Source organism: Amphibalanus amphitrite, unplaced genomic scaffold (genome assembly GCF_019059575.1).
Source record: "Amphibalanus amphitrite isolate SeventyFive unplaced genomic scaffold, NRLGWU_Aamphi_draft 000589F_arrow, whole genome shotgun sequence".
Taxonomy (NCBI): Eukaryota; Metazoa; Arthropoda; class Thecostraca; order Balanomorpha; family Balanidae; genus Amphibalanus; species Amphibalanus amphitrite.
The window spans coordinates 201982-226192 of record NW_024882083.1 but is presented as its reverse complement, the minus strand read 5'-3'; the positions used below and the strand labels follow the sequence as shown (position 1 = coordinate 226192).

At 50.2% G+C, this 24211-nt stretch overlaps 1 protein-coding gene and 1 long non-coding RNA gene across 2 annotated transcripts; both read right to left on the bottom strand.

The window, feature by feature from the left end:
• Positions 1-3332: 3332 nt before the first annotated feature.
• On the bottom strand, positions 3333-5743 carry LOC122394406. Its single transcript, XR_006258856.1, has 2 exons — positions 5670-5743; positions 3333-4355 (listed from the first exon to the last, which is right to left on the bottom strand). It is a non-coding gene; the product is annotated as an uncharacterized LOC122394406 (long non-coding RNA).
• An 8510-nt stretch (positions 5744-14253) lies between these two features.
• Positions 14254-23221, bottom strand: LOC122394390 (protein FAM102A-like). The gene is made up of 8 exons (XM_043391261.1): positions 23175-23221; positions 21666-21901; positions 19873-19993; positions 19318-19508; positions 17634-17767; positions 17071-17296; positions 16166-16356; positions 14254-15543 (listed from the first exon to the last, which is right to left on the bottom strand). Exons 2-8 carry the CDS (start codon positions 21809-21811, stop codon positions 15437-15439), a joined length of 1116 nt encoding a protein of 371 aa, XP_043247196.1. The 5' UTR covers positions 21812-21901; positions 23175-23221; the 3' UTR covers positions 14254-15436.
• Positions 23222-24211: the final 990 nt, after the last annotated feature.

Here is a 24211-nt window from a genome sequence, read left to right as displayed (position 1 = left end):
AAATCGGACGCGAGAGCCAATTAGATACACTTAATCATGCTCACATCAATCGCTCGCACCGTCCGCACGAAAAAGACTGGGCTTTTGACAGTAATTACCGTATAGCTATCAAACTATGTTTTGCATCAAAATCGACCGAATGAGATCACCCTGACGTCATTTCCGGACGACCAATACCTACTTCGAAACTTTCCTTTGAAGACAAGATATCAAACTGATGCAGCCGAAGGTTCTGAAAGCTTTGTTCGTGTTGATGCATTGGTGGTTTATAAGAAATTGCAGAAACTCACCCAATTCAAACCCGGGTGAATGTACATATGGAGCTTTGGTGTTCTGTACCTGTGCTCTGTTGCAGTCTCCAGTGTCCAGGTATTGCCAGCGCGTTTACGTCATGTCAAACATTGATTCCTCGCTTACAATATCGGCTATCGCCATGTTTCACTGTGGTGTCCATAACAGTGAGGCTGCTGGATTTGACCAGACAGCCGAGCTCATTGCTGCGTTTACTGTATATACCAGCTCCATGACATGGAAAAAAGTCATGACGTATGACTGATGGTCTCTGCTCTTCCAGTCTCTACTATAATACAGAGGCTTGTTGCCTGGTGGATCGCTCGATCAGCTACAAAACTTGACTTCATATGAAATCTTCAATTGATATATTCATCAAATTGATACCGAAACTTGTAATTCATATTATAGACTAAAAAAAAAATGCAAAGCAGTTCCTTATAGTCGAAGAAGTGCCTTGCCACACACGTTTTGCATTTTGATTCTCATTCACTGGAAGTTGATATATTTGTTCATTCGCTATGGCCGGTGAAGCCAGGCCTTATTTGAGCAGTGTCGCGTACACGGCCGGCTACCTTAGGAGGTCACGGTCCACGTGACACCCTGCGCGGCTGACCGGTAACCGGCGCTCACTGCTAACTCACTTCCTACACCATTCCGTCTGCAGCGGCGCATGTCCTGACGACACCCACCGACCTTACGGCGGTCTGCGGGCTCCCACGGCGGCACCGGGGCCGGGAACTACAGCTCACAGAGGGGCGGGGGGGGAGGGCGCCGGGGGCCGGGAATGACCACAGCTCACAGAGGGGGAACCGGGCGGGTGACGGAGGGGCCCCGGCGCGGCGGCAGGTGCTCCCTCCGCCGGCGGACAGTGCCAGTGACCCAGGCGAATCCATCTGTGACGAAACCCAGCCGTCGCGCCGGTGGAGGCTGCCAACTGTGCCAAGGCAGTCCCCGCCGCGCCGGCTGACGGGGCCGCCGGGGGCGCACGCTGCACTGCTCGCTGCAGGACGTCACGGCAGGCGACTGTCCACTGTCCGAGTGTCCAGTGTCCCCCGTCAACGAGCCACGGCATGGCGGCAGACGTCGGCCGCGCGGCGGGACAGGCGCCTCCGATTGACGGCAGGGCTGTATACGAGTGTCTGTGGGTGTGTGGTTACATGTGTCTTTCTGTCCGTCTGTCAGGGTGCCTAGCCGTTCGGCTGGACACCCGGTCCGTTTGTCCGTCTGTCTTTTTATACGTCTGCCTGTCTTACGTTGCTTGTGTTCGGCTGTAGTAAAGCGGCCCGTCGCATCTGATCTCCTCTCTCTCTCTCTCTCTCTCTCTCTCTCTCTCTCTCTCTCTCTCTCTCTCTCTCTCTCTCTCTCTCTCTCTCTCTGTCTCTGTCTCTGTCTCTGTCTCTGTCTCTGTCTCTGTCTCTGTCTCTGTCTCTGTCTCTGTCTCTGTCTCTGTCTCTGTCTCTGTCTCTGTCTCTGTCTCTGTCTCTGTCTCTGTCTCTGTCTCTGTCTCTGTCTCTGTCTCTGTCTCTGTCTCTGTCTCTGTCTCTGTCTCTGTCTCTGTCTCTGTCTCTGTCTCTGTCTCTGTCTCTGTCTCTGTCTCTGTCTCTGTCTCTGTCTCTGTCTCTGTCTCTGTCTCTCTCTCTCTCTCTCTCTCTCTCTCTCTCTCTCTCTCTCTCTCTCTCTCTCTCTCTCTCCCTCTCCCTCTCTCTCACGAAGGGAGGTCACTCATGATGCGGGCGCCGACGGGGAGGTCAACACGTGGAATTCGCACCTGCTTACCCCTCCCTCCCCCTCCGCACTGGTCAGTGGTCAGCAATAACCAGCCAAACTGCGGGGAGGGGCAGCTCGAATGGCCATGATTGGCGCATGCACTGCATAGGGGTTCCATGACACGCTTGGACGTGGCGCACTGGAACATAGCAATCTTTCTCACAGTAGCTATATAGATGGGATGCATTCAAACGCGACATCGATTGCATTTTGGAAACTGATTGATTGCATAAAGTGCTTGCAGGTTCCGTTACATCTGCGGAACCACCAGTTAAAGAAAATTATTCAGGGCTTTTCTTTAGACTGTATGTCTGCATCAACGTGTAGGTACTATTGACCTCACGATAAGGGTCCCAGCGACAAGTTTAGGTGCATAGTTACGAATTACGATGAGGTGTGGACTCGCCCCCACTCGAGTGGGACCGAGTGCCCTTGGTCCGCGTCTGATAGCTGGACTGCTCTCACATAAGACGACTGTTGATCTGTGGCCAAGTGTAGGTCACTTCCGAACGACTGGCCGCTAGAACCCTTTCTAGAGACTGATGATAGACATGCAGGTACTAGTATTTTGCACGGGCGTACGTTCAATAATTTCAGATATCTCACAAAATTTAGAGCAGCCGCTGGATGACGGCGGACGGTGGCCGGACCAGCAAACTGACATAATTTGTCTTAGCCTTTATCATTACAAACGGTCTCAGGGCAGTCTTTTATAATGACAGACAGTCTCAGCCTCAGGGCATCTACCACCACGCCGTACACCGTGCAATAGTAAAACATAATAATTGTCCATTGCACTCATGTTCTAAAAAGTCACTATTCAAAGTCTCCCATTTTGATGGCAAATAACAACGCGTGACAGATGGGTGTTGGGGGCTCTATGCCAGTGCAATTATTTTTGTCCTTACATGAAAACAGAAAAACCCGCATTTAAGTCAAACATTGGCAACTTGATTCAATTTCCTTACAAGAAAAGCCAAGTTAAGGCCACCGCACACTATCCATTCGGCCGGTTCATTCGGTCGTTACAGCGGCGATTTTCTCGCGCAGGTGTCTATATCGGCCGAATGGCCGAATCGCTTAGAGCAGAAATATCGTCGTTGAAATATCGCCTAAACTGTTGTAACCGAATTCCAAGAGCGCAAGTAATGAATGTTTTATAATGAATATTGGAAAAGACCAAATAGAATCCAGCTTCATATAGTTATTTAGTGCATCGTTCAAAAAAGAAACAAAATGATAGGTTAATTGCAGTTTGAGTAGGTAGGTAGCTTGCTTGATAATGAAAACAAATTGGCTGTTAAAAACAAACATTGAGCAAAGTACACCGACTATTGAGGTCTAAATGGTCTGAGCATATCGCAAGCGATTAACCAAACTTAGCAACATTAATGTGCATTGTATTGATGCTCTGGGACCAAAAGATTTGGTTATCTGCATGCTGAGCCACCAAACAACCCGTACACACTTCAACTAGCCATCGCGATACTGTACTTCAAGCTGGCACTCCAAAGGGTGCAGGAGAGACGCAGACCCTTGGTCCGGCGCATGGGGTCAGCGACGTGCTACAGCGCCGAGACGAGCTGGGCGAGCACGCCAACCGAGAGCAGGAGCTTCGGCTCAACGACCCCCAGCGACACAAGTTCAGTATTTCCGACTGAGCTAGGGAGCCTTCAGCCTCCTACTAGCACAGATCGAGGGCCAGATCACCCGCTCGACCACCACCTTCCTCCAGCCGGTGAGCGCACCGCTGCGGCTGGCGATTACACCCCACTATCTGACGTCGGGGGCTGAATTTTCCGCTCTGGCGCCGAGCTACCGGCTCGCGGAGTCGACCACGCGCGCGTTGGTGTACATCTGTTGCGCGATCGTGAACGTTCGCGGTGCAGTGTACCTGCCGGAGCCGACGGAGGAGACGTCGCGCGCCAGCGAGCGGAAGTTCCGGGAGCGATGGCTTTTTTCGAACCGCTTTTACACACTGACCGAAAGTCAGGTCGGCATCATTCAACGGTTTAGCCACCTGTTGTACACTTTGAAGTGCTGCGAGCGTTTCGACTGGGCACGGCTGCTCCTTGCGGACACTGGTGATGCCGGCACCGACCGCTCCAGAGACGGGGCTGGCCCGAGCGCCGGCCTTGGAGCTGGTGCTGCTTGCCGGGGCGCCGGCCCCGGGGACAGAGCTGGTGCGCCGGCCGTTTGCGGTTCAGCTGGTGTCTCATCGTCCAGGAAGACTCATGTTTCATGAAACTGGCTTGTTGTGTACCGCTTGAATGAGATCCACTTCTCCGACCCAACTGAAAACATAGGGACTTTGTTAATTTTGAACGCCACCTGTTGTGATGCTGGGACCACGACCCGCGTCATCGTTTTAGCCCGAGTCATCCATCCTCTTGGGTCCAGCTCACCTCGAGTGAGGCCACTGCAATGGCGTGTTTATAGGTATATTGGTAATGACACTCGGTACACCCTCCACACCGGCTGCTGTAGATGTCGCCTCTGCTGCCTGCTGGGAGACGCGCGCGCCATCTAAAGGCGGGTTGGTGGAACAGCTATCAAAGGTCCGCTCATCACACTGAAATGTGTACAACTGTACAAAAAGGTGGATCTGCACTGGTTGGAGTGGACACATCTACCTGGTTCATTGACCTGGCAGAGAAGAAAACTATCACTATTGTGAAAGATCTCTGGGGAATAAATGATACACAAAACAGTATTGAATGGTGAATAGTTAGGTACTACAGAAAGGACAGGTGGCTATTTTTATATTTGTTCAGTGCCATTACTTTTTATTTAACATAAAATGAGCTCCTGTACAGAGCAGACAAAAACACAAAAAAACACATTCAGCATGCTGATCTCACAACTCTTTCAACGCAAATATTGCATGCAAGTGTTTGTGTGCATCCCATAAAGCCTTAACAATGTTCCAGACTTTTCTTTCATGGCCCTGCGTTGACACAGCCAACATCTTGATCTGGCAGAAACACAGAAAAAGGAAAAAATACTTTGAAAAATGGAATTTCTATTATACTTTGACAACTCAGATTTTGAATTATGGCACTTCTTGTACCATAAGAAAGAGTTGTGCTCAACACTCACCAACCATGCAATGAAGTAGGTACATACCTACATATCTAATATGTGACACATTAATGCGACAGTAGCCTGTTGGAGGCAGTGTGAATGAAATGATAAATTAAAACCCAGATTGCATGGTAAGAACATTATATAAGAACATTACAGGTACTTTCAATGACTTTGACTTGCAAGGTTTGAATTTTGATGGAATAATTTAAGAATAGCTCCTTGAAACTTAGAACTTGTGTCCAGCATTTCAAGTTAACTGGCAAAAGCAGAAAATATTTGCTTATATGGATAATAAATGGCCTTTTTCCAAGAATACCTACTGTGGCATTGAGTAGTAGACAAATTTATGCCCACTGACTATGTATAATCATGGCAAATGGAGAAAATGGGGAAATGGAAATTGAAATTGAAATGAAAAGTGGAGCAGAGATGGTTGAAACCAATATTCAAACAACATTTCAATCTGAATCACATATGCAATTGACAAAATACACAACACAGATATTCATTCGAATACTTACTTCATTTCCATCGCAAACAACTCCACACCACACGAGCCCCTCACATCGAAAATGATTGGAATGTAAACAACACTCGTCAAGGTTGTATGAAAACAATATGGCGGCTGTTGATTTTCGGCCGCTAAATGACTGCTTCGGCGAGAAAAGTTCAACCGGTCGAACTTTTTTTTCGGTCGTCGCGTGAACATCGCTTGGGCCGAATGCCTGAATAATATGGGCCGAATGCACCGTTGTTGGTTCGTTGATTCGGCCGATATAGAGACTCGCGCGAGAAAATCGCTGCTGTAACGGCCGAATGAACCGGCCGAATGGATAGTGTGCGGTGGCCTTTAGGACGGCCAATCGTGTAAACATAAATGCATATGTATGTGCAATAAAAGGGGAGCGACATGGATGATATAACACTGGATTGGTGTCTCGTGGAAATTAGCATTGGGATCCGCGACATTGGGATCAGGCCTGCCATCTAGCGAGAGAATTATCGTAAGTTAGGAGCAAGCCGAATGAACGCCATCTCTCAGCATTATGACACACGTGGGTGAGGTGTGTTAGTTGGCTTGAAGTGCATATTCCCACGAGTTGGAGGTAATCTCACTGGACCTGAGACGACAAAAAACGTCTTAAATGCTTGAAAGCCAAAAACGTCAAGCAGCCTTTAGCAGGGGCGGATCCAAGGGGGGGGGGGGTCACATGGGTCATGGCCCCCCCCCTTGAGGCCCGGGGGGCCCAAAGACCTGCCAGGGGCACCACCGGCCTATCAGGGGTATCACAGTCCTGACAGGGGCACCACAGGACCGCCAGGGGCACCACAGGCCTAGCAGGGACACCACGGGCCTGGTGCCCCTGGGCCCTGACAGGACTGTAACGCCCCTGACAAGCCTGAAGTGTCCCCGGCAGGCACGTGGTGCCCCTGACAGGCCTGAGGCGCCCCTGCAAGGTCGGTGGTGCCCCTGGCAGGCCTGTGGTGTCCATGGCAGGTCTGTGGTGCCCTTGCTAGGCCTCTGGTGCCCCTGACAGGCTTGTAATGCCCCTGGAAGGACTGTGGTGCCCCTGGGCCCTGACAAGCCTGAGGTGCCCGGTCATGACAGGGTCGTGGTGCCCTTGACAGGCCAGTGGTGCCTTGCTAGGCCTGTGGTGCCCCTGGCAGGCCTGTGGTGCCCCTGACAGGCCCAAGGTGCCCCTGCGAGGCCGGTGGTGCCCCTGGCAGACCTCTGGTGCCCCTGGCAGGTCTGTGGTGACTGGTGCCCCTGGAAGGTCTGTGGCGCCCCTGGCAGACCTGTGTTGACTGGTGCCCCTGCTAGGTCGCTGGTGCCCCTCACAGACCTGTGGTGCCCCTGGGCCTTGACAAGCCTGAGATGCCTGGCTATGACAGGCTCGTGGTGCCCCTGATAGACCAGTGGTGCCCTTGCTAGGCCTGTAGTGCCCCTGGCAGGCCTGTGGTGCCCTTGCTAAGCCTCTGGTGCCCCTGACAGGCTTGTGGTGCCCCTGGAAGGACTGTGGTGTCCCTGGGCCCTGACAGGCCTGAGGTGCCCATGACAGGCCCGTGGTGCCCTTGCTAGGCCTGTGGTGCCCCTGGCAGGCCTCTGGTGCCCTTGCTAGGCCCCTGCTACCCCTGCGCCCGGAGAGGACTATGGTGCCCCTGAAAAGCCTGAAGTGCCTCTCGACAGGCCCGTGGTGCCCCTGACAGGCCCAAGTTACCCCTGCGAGGTCGGTGGTGCTCCTGGCAGGCCTCTGGTGCCCGTGGCAGGTCTGTGGTGCCCCTGGCAGGCCTGTGTTGACTGGTGCCCCTGCTAGGCCGCTGGTGCCCCTCACAGGCCTGCGGTGCCCCTGGAAGGACTGTGGTGCCCCTGCCCCTAGGGGTGCTCATGGGCCCAACAGGCCCGTTGTGCCCCTGACAGGCCTGTCGTGTATACTTGCTAGACCTGTGGTGCCCCTGCTTCCTGGCAGGCCTGTGGTGCCCCTGGCGGGCCTGTGGCGCCCCTACAAGGCCGTAGGTGCCCCTGACAGGTTTGTGGTGTCCCTGGAAGGACTTTGGTGCCCCTGACAAGCCTGAAGTGTCAAGGACAGACCCTTTAGACGCCAGGGTCAAGTTCGTCGGACTGACAACGATTACGATTCGCTTACCTGATAACGTTCCTGGTAATTACTCACTACTCAGCGTCCATAACATATATACACATAGCACATTCATATATACTTGCTTACAATTGGTAAATGTAGTTGTGGCTAAGAGTTAACCCGCGCGGGGCTGGGGTCTCCAGCCGAACGCGCGGGGCTGGGGGGGGGTAAATTTTACCCCCCTGTTATCTCCCAAACTAATGGTCCGATTTGGAAAATTCAAACGCCAATCGAAAGCTCTCATCACGAACTACTAAAAACATGTACTTAATTTAAAGTTTGAGGTCAAGGTCAAGGTCAGGTCAAGGGTACAAATTGCAAGTTTCTACAGTATCGGCCTTGCACCGTAGTTGCCGAAGAATGGAGTCATGGACTGAGACTGATCGCCCAAAACGTGTTCTTAGGCTACCAAGACAATATTCGTTGCATACAACATCATTCAGAGGTCAAGGTCAAGGTCAGGTCAGGTCAGGTCAGGTCACCAAAAAACAAAATGTAGAAAAGGGCATGTGCGACACATGTTTTATGGGTCATTTTACTCATAGAATTCAATAGGCACACTCAATAAGTGATATGGACCACCTCTGGATGAATTTCAGGTCGAGGTCAGGTCAAGGTCAGGTCAAGTGAGGTCAAATTTTGAAGTTGGTTGTTAAGGCCTAAAAAGGTGTCTATCTGATGCAGTTTTTCACGGCGAATCGAATGGTGCTATTTTTGTTTCCGTACGAGGTCTAGAACTTCCAAAAAATTCATTTTTCAAAAATTTTGTGTGTCGTGACGTCATAAAATTTTGAATAACTCCCACATTTTTGAACCGATTCTTCTAAAATTTGGTATGTAGGTGCACATAGACCACTTCTCTGACATATATTCCGGTTTTTTCGATAGACTCAAAATTTTGGATTTTGTAATGATTTTCCCAAAAAAGTCAGTTTTTTGAAAAAATTTAGGCCAAAATCCAAAATTTTCAAAAAACCGAGATAGCCATTTGATAGACAAAGTAAAATTACGTATAACCTTTTTTGTTACGTCTTGATTCCCTTAAAAATGAAGATGTTAGCGGCGTTTGAACTTTTGCCGTTTTTGAGGCGAAAATGGCGAACATGACGTCACTAAAACGTCAATTTCTCAAAAATTTTCCGACGGATTTCGCTCAAATTTTCAGGGAACGTGTCAAATTGATGTAAGAAAAGGTACTGAAAGTTTGGCGGCGCTGCGCGCCGCCGTTTTTGAGATATCGCAAAAATTCGCGAGGGGGGGTAAAATTTACCCCCCCCCCCCAGCCCCGCGCGGGTTAAGATACTGACTAAAAACAAAAAATAAAAAGAAAAAAACCTGAAAATGGGGGCACCACCAAAATGAAGTGGACGAAATCCGTTGAGTTTTTAATTTTGGGTATAGGTAGGGGCACCACTTCGATTCATGACCCTCCCCTTGGAGTTTTCCTGGATCCGCCCCTGGCCTTTAGGTAATAACGAAAATAAAATGCGTAAGACGGTGTGTATTGAAACGCCCAGTCCCATCGGCTTGTACGATCTTTTATATGGTCATTTACTCACAATGGTACAGCAGTTTAACAATATGTCACTTACATATTTGGTAGGCTTATTCCTTCTTCTCCGAATTTCGCCCGATTTTCTTCATCTTAGTTAATGTTACGGCACGTGTCACGTGCCAACTTAGGGGTGTCGAAATTGTTCCACATAAAGTAACTCCGCAATGGCTGGGCCAATTACAGTAAAATTTCGTCAATAGTTAGGCACCCAGTTATTATCTCATCCATGGGAGCGATAACGTATTACTGGTTAAGGTCTGTTACGAACATAAAATAATGCTAGTGTTATTGAATGTTTGGTGCGACATCGGCATTGCTTGAGCCCTCAAGGAATATCGGGAGGAAGGCAGGCGGCGTTTATCCCCCATCGCTCTCCTCATCCACAGGGTGTGGGTTGATAACAATTCAACATCAAAACAAATCTCCGCCGCCCCACAGTCCAATGCAGCATTCTAAGTTTCTGTGTCTCGTCAGCGCCGCGGAGTATGCGGTCGACCACGAGTGTGTCCGTCACTCCGTCCGTCTCTCGGTCTTGTTTACAGGATGACACTTGTCGGTACATCAGTCACAGCGTCGGCGCTGGTGACAGGCCGTCCTCTCGATGTATGTAGACGGCAAGAAGAGCGGACGGCCGGCTCGGTCGATCACGAGACAACACACGCAGATTAGCTGGACGCCGAGTGCCACAGAATTCGACTGTCACTTGTGGGGAAGGAAGAACGAGAAGGATGATCAATGAACCGTCATAGCGTCCGGCATCGACGCAAGCTGGAGGATATTTCAACCACTCGCCTTCCTGGGGGTTCAGAGCGCCACTGAGCCGTGTGACAGCCCGATATTGTGACGTGACAGCCCGTCACGGCAGAGGACCGTGTGACAGCCCGGCTAGGCCAGCGCAGATTCTCGCCAGGCGAAGGGAGCCCTCATCCCCCGGCCGTACGCCGACTGCCACCCACGGGCACCGCTGGCTGTGGCCGTCGTCTAGCCACCTGAGCCGCCGGACAGCGCCGACCGCGGTAACCGATACGCCTAAATCCAGCTGTCCGAACCGGTTCAGAATTACAATCCGTCATTGACAATTGGCGGACATGAGATTACCTGCCGGGAGCTGTTGGATTGACTCGTGCTGCAGAATTATATCCTCGTAAGTTACCATAAAATGTGCCGGCTGCACTCATTATCACCTGAACCAAGGCCAGTAGCGGGCTCCGGCGTTACCCGGCATGCCTCTCGGTTTGCCGAAGGTCCCGTCCCGCCCACTGGATCGTCTCGTGATAGCGCTCCAGTCGTCCGGTGAAGAGTTTGTGGTCGGCGGACGGACGATCAGCCGGCGCTGCAGACCGTCCGCAGCAACCGACACCGCGCGGCGGCCGTCCACAGACGATCCCGGCCATAAACCCCTCTCAGCGACCGTCCGAGCTGACCCGGTCACCGCGACCAGTAAAGTAATCCCGGCTGCAGCGGCCGGATGGCCCGGACCAGCGCGCAATTCAGCCGATAATTCGCCGCGCGTCATTAGACGGCCCGGCGGGGGACACGGTGAATTGTCTCCCCCGTCGTTACGGACATCAGTGGAGAATTGGAGATAGTCAGTGACGCTCTCAGTTCATACTCCAGTATTCGTCACAGTTCGAGCCATTCCAAATAGACACATGGGCTGGTTCGGACTTTTTTTAAACTCAAAGGGCCCTGGACGGAATCGGGTCGGTAATTTTTGTATGCTGAAGGTAAATGAACTCAAAATCCCATATTTCACGTATTAACCTTCCAGGCGGTGGTGGGATTTTTTGGCCCCCTCCCCCTTTAGTTTTTTTTTTTCGATATAGGTATCTCCAGAACCGCTGCGCCGATCGTCACCAAACTTTCAGTACCCTTCCGTGAATAGCTTTTGCACATTGTGAACCAATTTTTTTTTTCCAAAGGCTATGATAGGTTGGCCGCTAATGACGTCGGAGTGACGCCATTTCTGCCATTTTCGACCCAAAAAAGGTTTCGCGGGAAGAGCTGTCAGGCCTACAGCTTTAGAGATACAGAAAAATGTTTCAGACATAAAAGTGTAGATTGAATAGGGCTACAAAACTGCTATCTCAGATTTTTTTTGAAATAAAAAAAGTTTTTTTTTAATATAGGTAATAGCCGAAAAACCCAAAACATTTTTTGAGTTAAAAAACGGAAATGTGGCAGTCCCTACCACCTTCTATCCACATATCAAATTTGAGGTCGATACCTCTTTTTTTTGGCCAAGCTATAGCAAAAAACTGTTCAAAATTGATGACGCCAAATTTTCAGACTCAATTTTGAGCAATTCTAGACTTCGTGGCGCAAAAAAAAAAACACCATTAGACTCCTCGTGGCGAGCTGCATCGAATCAATACCCATTTTATGCAAAAGTATAAACTTTGAAATTTGACCTTTTTTACCTGACCTTGACCTGACCTCCACCAGAAAGTGACCTAAACCGTACCTGATGGTCTTATAACCAGCACCATTGAGTTGGAACTGAAAAATTGGCCATAAAACATGCATCGCACAACCCTAGTAAAGTTGGGTTCATGTGCTGACCCTTGTTGACCTGACCTGTGACCTGACCTGGTATTATCAGTGACCTCTATTAGCAACATATGTACTAGGCAGCTGACGCCCTATCGCTGATTTTCGACAAAATGCGTTTTACTCGGTGTTATAGCGCATTCCCTAGAAGACCTGTGGACGGCGAAACATTTTATCTTTGACCTGACCTATGACGTCATCGGTGACCCCCGAGGTCAATGAAATTTAGTTTCTTGCAACAAATTTGACAGGGCTATCGAATGCCTTTTGAATTTTACGGATCCGTCCAGAAGTTTCGGAGATACGGGGGGGGGGCAAAAAATGCCCCCCACCCACCACGCGGAAGGTGGCTGGGATGCCCACCGTCTGCCGGGAAATGGAATCGTTGTTTAATCATTACTAGATAAGTAGTCGTGAACCATTTCTTTTATCTGTGAATTCTGGATTAATTTAAAATGCCAATAATAAAATGGTGACCGTTCAATGGGCTACGTTTTCCTATAAATCGTAAGAATCAATTATCTCGGGCTAGGCTGGTTTGTGGGTTGGACGTCCAGTGGAGAACACTGGTTCACAGATGATAGGTATTAGGTATGTACAGTCTGTCTTAAAAGTACCGCTCAAAGTGGCGGTGGATCCATCAAGCCTGACCGAGAAAGGGTCTGCTTTAATTTGAAAGTCACCGACCAATTGACCTAGGGAATGGACGAGGATGTCAATTGCTTCGGTGACCCAAATTTAGCAGGCCCTTCCTCAGTCAGGCTCGATGGATCCACCGTCACTTTGCGCGGTACTTTTAAGACAGACTGTACACCCATAACAGGTAATTCCAACATATTGTTTGTGAGGGCTTCAGTGCGCGTCAATCATTCCAACATACCAGAATTCAACGTACCAGAAAGTCCAACGGTGTAAGGTTTTAGGCATAAACATAGGTGAAAATGCACCACCTACCAACATAAATGGCTGCAAAGAGCAAGATTAGGTACGGAGTTTTTCGTTTGGTCTGATCCGGAATACCAGGCAATCCAACAGGCAGTTACCTATCCTATTCAAGTGCCCGGGCTTTTTATTGAAGTGGCATGCTTACTACAAACACTCGGGCATTGTTAATTTGTAAGATTAGAGCCTAAGTGGACTTTTATTACAGACTTTCGGCACGAAGCTTTGAAGATGGCTTATTGAAATCCCCATCGGTTCCTTTCGTCGACGTCACTACCTTAGCCCAAGTTACGGCCTGTAGGCTAGTCTTGGTTATGCTCGACCTTACTTTCTACTTCTTTCATCTTAGAAACACTGGATTATAATCCGGCATGACCCCCGCGTTACTATCATCTTGTGTAACATTTACTGCGTGGTAAAGCCAAAGCGACGGGGATGCTTCGTGAAGACCTCGACCCCACAGCGCCACAGGTTCACCACCTGCATATGGGTGCAGAAGCAGAGGTTCTGAAAACGATCACTAGATGACAGAGTAGGCTGCAAGTCATACAGGACAGCTTACACATTTCGAGCATATAGGGGACTGTGTTGGTAAGCGCATGCAGAATGCATGCTCAGTCGGTACATTGATCTCTTGCTTGCCATTCAGTAGCCGCCAAGAGATGTTGACCACGCCCACAGATCACAGCCAGTGATCAACCAGATGTCCATGCAAGAAATTATTAAACTCAGTCTGAGTCCGCCATCGAGTCGGAGACCGCATAAGGTCACCACCAGACACCCTAGCCTCTTTGACTTCACTGTGTATATTGTACTCTGGCTGTCACGTTTGGATGCGAGTTTGACTAATATCTGCCTCCCCACCCGGACATCCCAATTGTCTGCCCTCCCAGCCAGTGAGCCGCGGGATACGAACTGAGCCCGTCAGTCGGCATGGCACATTGACAGCGGCCCGGCTGAACCTCATGTTTCTTTCAATGGGTCGACGTATCGGTGGTAGCCGTATGTATGCCACGGCCCGCTCAGTCGCGGTCAGGGCGGGTTGGCCAACCCATTAGTCTGGGAGGTCAAATATCCATACAGCTGGCAGCTGAGGGGTTGTGATTTACGACCGCTCGAGGGTACAAGATAAATCACACAGAGCGCCGACCCCGGCTACAGACGGCTCTAGATGCTGCTGCTTTATTGACATGAGCTTTTATGGAATAGTTGAAACCCCAGGGATCAGGGATCACACAGAATAGATAAAATATTTAGATTGTGCAAACGTGTCCGATATTTGTTGACGAAGGAGACAAGTTTGAATACGTGTTGAGCGTAAGTTAGAACAAAAATGTTGATTTCATAACCTTCCCTTTTACATGATGCATATCTGATTTATTCGTATCCCATCTCCATGGAAGATATTGCAAAACAGCGTTACCCAATCAAGGTTTATTTGGATGATTGTTTAGCAGCCAAGTGAATTGTAAAAATGAGTGATTGTAAACAGCAATGGATACGAATGACTTCGTAAAGCGAGAAACGTACATTTGGCACGAGAGTTTGACCAGCAAGGCAGCTAAAAAGTTACACAGGAATTGGAATCACGATTCATCAAGCGAGATAAAACGACTATTAAAAGAGGAATGCAGCACATCACGCACATACACACAATACAGTCGGCATCCATAACGTCGAAAAGTGCGGACAATATCAACTCAGGCAAACACATTGGTGTAAAGGGCCAGCGAAGTCAGCGATAAAAATGCATAGACTGGGCGGCTGACTGGCGGCCGGAGTCGACTTCTGCGCTCCGCCGACTCGGCCCGACCGGGTCAGGTCAGGTCAGTGGCGACATCGGCACAGGACCGCGGCGGCCGACTCGACTAGAAAACGACGTCCGCCCCGCCCGCCGGGGACTGGCCCTTCATATGACCCCTCCGACCTCCCCGGAGTGACGTCATACCGCCGGGAGTGACGTCACACCGCCGAGGACTGCCTCAGAGGCCAGCCCGGAGAGTCAGACAGCAGACACGGCGTCCTACTGCACACACGCCCGGTACCGGGTCCCTACCGGACCGAACACAGGGCACAGCACTTACCCGGAACACATCGGACGTAAAACCCAACCTAGAGCGGAGGGAGGCACCACTGCCTGCCAAACCAGGCGGGCCTCCCAGCAACCTGAACACTGAACAGAGTATACGTAAACTTCCTCTCCAGCCTGAACAAGGTGGACACAATCTCCGGTCCGAGCTGGACTTAACGCTCCCTCCAACCTGAACACAACGCGCGTCAGCTCTCCTCCCCGAACAGATCGGAACAGAACCTACAAACCGGCAGCCAATCGCCGCCCCAGACGCGGCTGAGCGCGAGCGCTGGCGTCTCTGCTACACACTACCTTCAGCACAGATCCCAGTCAGTCAGTCCCCCTACCCGAGCACAGGAGTATGTCGCGCGCATACTGCGGCCCGCACCCATCCCACCCGAACACCCCTCCCCAGCTAACCTCTAACGTCTCACAGGCTGTCATGGCGCCGGCGACACGTGTCCCACGTGCCGCCACGTGTCGGAAGTCGCGCGCGGACTAGAGCATACGGGCGCTGGCGGCCGGCGGCGGCTACTTTTTGCTGATGACGACCGCCTGGTAACTGGCCGTGTTGCCGGCTGAACCCGAGGAGAAGGCGGTGCTGCCGTCCCGACCGACGTACAGCTGAAGACCCGAGGCTGCGGGCGGAGACAGGCAGACAGTCAGAGGGGGCGGCGGGCGGACACAGGCAGACAGACAGAGGGGGCTGAGGGCGGAGACAGACAGAGACAGTCAGAGAGACAGTCAGAGGGGGCGGCGGGCGGACACAGGCACGCAGGGAGGGTCAGAGGTGGCTGCAGACGGAGAGAGACAGAGACGGTCAGAGAGACAGTCAGAGGGGGCGGCGGGCGGACACAGGCAGACGGCGACGGTCAGGTTGTCAGGTGGACGGGGCGCCCGGTGAGTGCGACGCACAGATGGCGACACAAGGATAATTATACTAGAATACATGTAAGTAATCAGCAGTAATTTACACGAGCAATCTACAAGCGGTATCCAACGTGGTAGCGGAAGTATACGAACAAGCGTATTCCCCGATGACGTAGAAATGATCAGAGAACTTTATCCTATCTCCCTCACTGATTTCTCGCATACATTTACATTATATGTACATACATCATGCATCTCGTCTTACCTACTCTCAATTTCCAACCAAACTCCCGAACCTTAATCTCGCCCTTTTCTCCCCTCTCCGGAATTCTCGTCTCCCTACCCTGTTCCTTCTCCTCCCCTCCTCCCCCCCCCTCTCCCTCCACTCACTCTCCGCCGATTCGTCCGGGTTGTCGAAGTCGGCGTGTTGCAGCAGGTCGTTGATCACGTCCTCGGCGTCGACACGCGTCGCGTCGAACCGCGAGCCGGACGCCGAGTCCTTTTTGCGCTTCTCGCCGCCGCCGGCCGCCGCCCGCTCCATCGAGTTGTAGTCGGACAGACCCGAGCCGCTGCTCGCCGTTCTGCAGGAGTGGGAAGGATGGGCGTCAAGGGAGATTATTTCAGAGCAAAGGTAAACGGTCGTTGGGTTCAACGCAAGGGGCCAGCACTGCAGTGGTGCGCACTGCGCATACTAACGACAGGCACACGCTGATTATGAATGCAGGATGTCTGGGTTACTTTTTGAGGTTCACGTGTGGTCCCTGTAATTTGGCATAGTCACGATTATGAGCCGATTTAGTTCTAACATAAGTGTCGCCGACTGAAGGAACCCTCATATTATGAGGTGTCGCTAGCTCGGAGCTGCCGTCAAACCTCACCTGAGGTGTTCGGAGTCGGGAGCTGCCGTGGTATCCCCTTCACGTAGGTGCACTCGGACACGAAGTTACCGTTACACTCGCCTGAGGTGTCCGGAGCTGCCGTTAACCCTCACTTAAGGTGTCCGGACTCGGAGCTGTCGTTAACCTTCACCTTGAGTGTCTGTTAACCCTCACCTGAGGTGTTCGGACTCGGAGCTACCGTTACACTCGCCTGAGGTGTCCGGACTGCTATTAACCCTCACCTGAGTTGTCTATTAGTGTTCACCCTTAACTGAGGTGTCAGTTAACGCTCACTTTAGGTGTCCGTTAACGCTCGCCTGAGGTGTCCGGGTTAGGAGCTGCCGTTAACTAACCCCCACCCCAGGGGTCAGTTAACCCTCACCTGAGGTGTCCGGAGTGACTGCCATTAACCCTCACCTGAGGTGCCCCGACTCTGAGCTGCTGCTGTGCCGGCTGTGCGTCGGCTGCGAGGGCTCCGAGTGGCCCTGCGACTGCAGACTGCCGTAGCCCGCCGACTGGCTACTCGAGTTCCTCGAGTGGCCCTGCGGCTCAGACGGGTCCTCGGAGCCAGCCGGCGGCGGCAGGCCGTGCTCACAAGGGTCGGAGGAGCTGGCGGACGTCGCGCCGCCGCCCACACAGTCGCCTGGGCAGAGGGAGAAGTGGTTAGCTCGACAGCACCAGTTATCGGCACCCGTCAACCGCGGTATAGACATCGTACCAAGGTGTGTTTTGAGGCCTTAACTGGCCTAGGTGACAATCCAAGCATAGGATAAAATCCTGATTCAAGATCAGAAGTATACATAGTATATGCACATCAGGACGTTGAATCTTGCCAAGCAACGGTCCATAGCAGTCTCATATAGGTACTGAGTTGACTATTGCAAAAAAAAAAAAGAGAAGAAATCATGACCGAGAGTTCGCGTTACATAGTGAGCTAGTAAATGTGTTAGTAACTCATTTATAAAGTTCCGACTTCTCACCCCTGACGCGCGTCAGATCCTTGAGCTGCAGTCCGCCGGTGCCGGGGAGGGCCGTCTGGACGGCTGCCATTGGCGGGCCACCGCCCGGCGGGTCCGTGGACTCGGCAGCGTGGCCAGCCGAGCGGGGCACCGGCCTGGACGGACAGGGAGGGAGCGGAGTCAGATATGGTAGGCATGAAAGACACGACGTCAGAGAGACAATCAGATGGGACACAATCGAGGTCCTCGTGCCGTTTCTTACAGGTACAGGACCCTAGAGTCGGGTAGGGTCAAGTAACAAAGACAGACATACCAGAGACCTGGTGTCAGACCATCACCAAAGAGCCCATGAAAGATGTCACCGATATGCGTGCATTAACCCTCGCCCGTAAACGGCGATCTGCCACCTTCGCCCATGCAGGGGGGGGGGGGTTGGTGCGACCCCCCCCCCCCCTTGGCGTTTGAAAACGGAGCGTCGTAGAGCTTAGCGGAAAAGACCAACGGATTGCTCTCGCCGAGATCTCGCGATTGGTGGTATATTTTTTGGTCCTAGGTCAACATTTGACCTACTTTTGACCGGTCAAAGGTCAAATTTTCGGAAAAATAGACTTTTTTCAACTTTCCGCGGCGATTGCGGCAAAACGGTGGGAGATATCGACTTGAAACCTTCACTATCGTGTTCCTTGATCAATTCTCTATCGTTTGGTATGTATTTCGTTTCCCTAGCTCTAAAAATGGCGCGTTGGGAGCGCCGGAAGTCGGCAAGGTCACAGTCGGCGGCAGAAATTCGAAAAATCAAAATTTAAATTTTTGAAATCTGATTGTATTTTTGGATTTGGGAGGTCCATTTGCTCCCTATAGAAGCTAATATTGCTGCATATTCCCATTGAGGTGACAAGAATTAGCAAAATAGTGGTTCGGGCGCTTTTCAAAAATAGTACCGGACGCTGTTCCTCTTGTGACGTCATAGCTCCGTGACCTGACCTGACCCGGTCAAGTTTCTTATACCATATGATAGCCAATACTTGCCCCAACATGCATGGGAAGTTTCATCACGATCCATCAACTGATGTCCGTACCACCGGCAGGAAACCTCGGGCGTTGGCACTCAGTTTGTGAAAATCCGGCCGGAGGCTGTTCCCTTTGTGACGTCATAACTCCGTGACCTGACATGACCCGGTCAAATTTTTTTTTATCAAAAGATGCGCAAGGTTTGCCCCATAAGGTACCCAAAATTTGGCGGCGCTGCGCGCCGTTTTGCACTATTTCCGAAAAGCCTCAGGGGGGGGGGGGGGGGGGTTGCACCAACCCCCCCCCCTACATGGGCGAGGGTTAATAGGATACACTGCTAGAAAAGGATAGAATAGAATAGAATAGAATAAGGATGCGGAGTAGAAGTTTGAGTCGGTCGGAGTCGACAGTTCTGCCTGGAGTCGGAGTCGGAGTTGGTTTTGAAAGCCGGAGTCGGAGTCGAAGTCACCGAAAATTCACCGACTCCGCAGCCCTGCTGCTAGATATGCAACAGCAGAGCCTATATATTTTTGATGCTCACTACTTGACCACATACTCATCGAGCTAATTCACCGCTATTTACCCATCCTACCATACACATCAATGCACATCCACCACACAGTCATTTTGACATATATCACCACAGCCCCACCCATCACATCCCACTACTTCTCCCACACATCCTGCCACTCACGCGCGGAAGCAGGGGTCGCCGCTGAGCAGCGTGGTGGACAGCACCACCTTGAGCATGCTGTTGTCCTGCCGGTGTCGCAGGTCATGCTCCTCGAGCAGGTACCGGCGACACTGGCCGCCGCCCCCGGCGAACTCTGCCAGGTTAATGGTAGCGAACCCCAGCTTCTGGTACGACCGGCCGCCCTTCGTCTCCTGTCAGGGCGGATAGAGATGGTTAGTTCAGAAACACGATGTCAAGGCAGGAGTTACGGTGGTGTATGCATCGTGAGGGGCGCAAGGCGAGTACATACCGATCGTCAGGCAATGAAGACATCAGCGACAGCTGACAATTCTGACAAGATAAAACACTACAGAGTATCTAGGTACTGCTCAATGCGGGGCATACAACTGGTTTGGTGGCTCGATTGCTAAGCATTAGATAAACGTCAATTAAAATCATGTGTCGCCCTCGATGCCCTAATTTCACAAAACATTCACCTGTCACACATAAAAAGATAACAGCACAACATGTCCCCTCCCTGCTACACCCGCCAGGACATGTGGGTCTCACTCTCACCTTCCTGACAGAGATGCGGCACAGGCACGGGTCCAGCACGCCTGTGGTACACGGCGCCGTCATCTTGGCGCTGAACGACATCCGCGCGTTCCAGGTGACGGTGTGGTCCCGCACCTCCTCCCTGTGGGGTCAGGGCGTGTCGGGTCAGGTCATGGGCGAAACATTGTTAAAGTGTCAGGGGTGTTTCATGTATAAATGTCCAATCATGGTGCTGTAAATTGTGTAATAAACTACCTAGGTACCTACCACCTATATGTTATGTGTTTCACAAGCATTTCTGCTATCCAGGCTACCGTTAAAGTGATAAGAAAAATTGAAATATTCCTTTTACTGGCCTTCTTTGCTATACAGGGTGTCTCAAAAGTTCGCTGACAGGTACAGCCATGATTTTTGGTCAATAATTCCGAATCAACAAGAAATTCAATGTCTAAATTCTGCATGCGCATTGCTAAAGACCGTCCTTAAGCAGTGTAATTGTTTTCAAATGCATTCGACCCTTCATGAGCTCACAAAAAGGGTTCACCTCTGACCATGGGTCAGGCATAAAAATGGATGTCGCAAAATCGGGTCTGTTGTGAAACGCTCTGTTTCAGGAGTAATGGAAATGTTTAAGTCAGAGCTGACACATGGCAAAATGTCGGCCAGGATGGGTACAACATGATGATCATTTAAAAATGGTGGCAAAAAAAAAATTAGGGGCGAAACCATCCGAGACTAACAGCGTTTTGATCGACCCCCGTACGTCAGCTAGGCTCGTGTGCCAAAAAGCAGCTGAAACTGAGGTCATAACTATTGAGAAGTGAGAACTGGCAAGAAGCTCACAAGTATAGGCTAACCAGTTTCAAAAATAGCAGGTCATCGTAAAATAAAGACAATACATCGTTTAAAACTCTTCATAATATCTAGAATGCCAATTTTTTTGGGAAAATAACGCGAAAATCGTTGATGTCAAGAACACTTGGCCCCAAAAAAGGCACATAAATGTAAAGTTTGATCCTAGGAAGTTTCATGAGGCAAATCTGGAGCGAATAGCTTTCTTTCAGACACGAAAACCCGACAAAACCACATGATCAACAGTCTTGGGCCGTTTTCAAAGCAAAAACTCTCTTGAGGAAAACACTCCGTAACCCAACGAATGTTTTGGCATGGGGAATGTCGAGCGTTTGGAATTTGCAAAATTTGAACGGCATGTCTCAGAAACAGATGGCCGACACATTCTGCTATGATATTATGCAAAAAAATTACCCCTGGCAATTCCCGTTTGTTCAGGAATGGGGTCGTTTTGAAAGGGGAATTGGTGCTTTGGATGTCGGCGCCAGCCTTCGTGAAGGAGGTTTGTCCTCCCCGTGGCCTAGTGGATAAGGCGTCCGTCTCCTAACTCGGTGGCAGCGAGTTCGCGGCCGGGAAGCTCCACGTCGTTTGACCCGCGTTCCTATGTTAAGCCAGCTGGCAACTGGCGAGAGAGGGCCACGCTAGACCCGGGAGGACCGTGCCGCCATCTACCTGCGGCACGTTAAACTTTCGATCCAAATTATCACCGGTGAACCGGATGCGGGCAAGGTGGGGTGGTGGGTCCGTGGTGTCATTCGCAACAAGCACTGCTTAGCGGGGCACCCGGGCCCATAGCCACCCATTCATCCATTCGGACAAAATTTCTAAAAAAATTAAAAAAGTCTCCAGGAACAGGACTGGTGGGTCGTGAGAATTCTGAAAATGGTCTTGACTGCAGGTTTCATGTTTACTCAACATCTCAGCGCCATCTACCACCTGACACATCAACATGTGGGTCTCACCTGGATGAAAACTCCTCGAACCGGCCGCCCTCCAGCAGGTGCACCTTGCAGAAGAGCACAGCGCTGACGAACGGCACCGCTGTCAGCTCCTCCACCACCAAATCCACTTGGAACTTGTACTTTTTCTTCTTGGTAATTATGTTCATGATTTTAACACTTCTGTTCTGCTGCAAGACAATGTCCACAGCCACGTAACTCAATTATAAATTACAAATGACATCAGACTATCAAAACATCTGTAAAAAAGCGGGAATTATCAGTAGAGTAGATAGTCATGTATTTTATGCAAACCCCATGATACTTTAACAACACAGCCCCATTACATCTCCGGTACATCATCTTTTAAAATGATGCACCGGCACAGGCACAGTGAGCAGATCAGCCTAGCATTGCATAAGAACTGCACTGCTCACTGCAAAGCCAGACTGCAGAATTTGCACTGCATTGCAACACCGGCATACACCACTACACAGCAGAAAATGGCCGGGTGCCAGTATGAGTACCCCAAGCCCAGGAGTCAGAACTAAGGCATGCATGCTTTAGTGGCAAGAGCTGTGAATGATAAGCGTACTTCATCCATCCATGATCCTTGCATCCTCTCTCAACCAGTTCCAATTGAGGCCCACTTTGATGGCCAGTGACTAGTGAAAGCTGAAACCAAACATAAAAGGTACCTACTCCATACAATATAAATATCCACAACTCACAAGTCCTTTAATTTAGGAACTTGATGACATCAGATCGGGACCCTACACTTACCAATACAGTAAGCCAGCGGAACCTAAGGTAAGCAGGTAATAACAACAATAACACCCACATATGCATTTTTCATATTATATTGAGCTGAAAGCATGACGGAGTTGAATTGTGCTACCACCGTCGGTGTTTCTCCGCGCCTTCAACACTTTTCTTTCTGGACAATCCAAGGAAGTAAGTTCGTTATTCTGGCGATATTCGTTGGTTGTGCTCCTTCTTCACCGCCTTATTTCAGTCACCTTACCCACATTTCTTTTGCTTTGAAACGTTGAAAGAAAACGTTACAATCATTTCGTCTTGTCTGAGACCAAGGCCATTGCCCTTCTGTTGTTTGAAAACGTAATGAAATTAGAAAGGGATAATTTGGCCAGAAAGAAAATATGATGACACGTTTTTATGCAATTGCATTTCACTTGACAACGAACATTGCATTTTGATTAACGAGATAGGCCAAGGGGACAGACGTTCGATCTTGCGTTCGAGATAAAAATTGACTTTACAGCGGTGTTGATTTAATTAGATGTTCGCTGGAGCACGTGATAAGAGAGTTTACCGTCTTTGAGTGAAGGTAGAAGATACGAAAAACAGACTATAGTAGAGAGAGTAGACTGGGGTTGGAATTGGAAAAAGGACAGGCAACATACAAATTTTAAATTTGAATTTTGGGTTTAACACAAAAGATGTGGAGATAAAAATAAGCAAGAACCACCCAACCCTGATGCATTACAACTAAACAATTGTAATCGCTCTTACGCCCAATCCAATCGTTACACTACGAGTTCTATAGCCTTGTGCACTACGCTTTGTTTACGAGTGAAATGTTCGTTGGCCAGAAAGTGGCGCACTGAAGCAAACAAATGTCTCAAAATAAGCCTCTAAAACACAGCAAGAAATACCATGAAAAGAAACAACTTCACAGAGACGTCAAGTCGGGAGCTGCAAAGGTTATGAATTCGTTCGTGCTTCGTGATATAAGAAAATGAAGACTAAAGCATTGAAAGAATAAAGTACAGGGGTCATGAGGCGATTTCGACCTAAGATCAATATGTAAATGGACCTGTGAATTGGTCATCACCGTCACATAACTAGGCTAAGAAGCCAGGCGCGCACACAGGATTTTTGAATGGGGGGGGGCACGACCTTCGAACTGGGCCCCCCATGCCGAAGGGCCCCCCCCCCCCCAAAAAAAAATACGGCTCACGGGGCTATATTTAGGTTGGTTTGAAGCTTTAGCAATTGGTTTGTCAATGCATGGTAAAATAATTATTTCGGTACTAGCTTAATTTTCAATATATATATATATATATATATATATTTTTACGTTAGCATGTTTTTTTTTTCTCAAATGTTCAAAGCCGGTACATATACCTAATCATCTAATTTATTACGTAAAAAATTTCATTAATAAACATTTTACAAGTCCCTCAGAAATCAGCCCCGGGCAGCGACTGACTGCCGGCCGGCCGACCGGCCCCGGGTGGCTAGAAGCAGGGGCCGGTCACTGTTTGGCCCGGATGTGTAGGAGCGGGAGCAGCACTCCTTTTTTACGTATATTCGCATATTTTTTAGGCACATCGACATGAAATGTCATTATGGCTGGAGACTTCCAGTTTGCGGTTAACTCGCGTTTATTTTGGTGGCTAACTTCCTTACACGCGTGTAGCTGCCCACCAACTTTTACCCGGGGACTTCCATCCGCGGTTAACTGGTGGGTAGCTACACGCGTGTAAATATTTAAATGCCGACTTACACGCCAGTTTAAAGGGCTTCCCGATCAGCTGATCGGGATG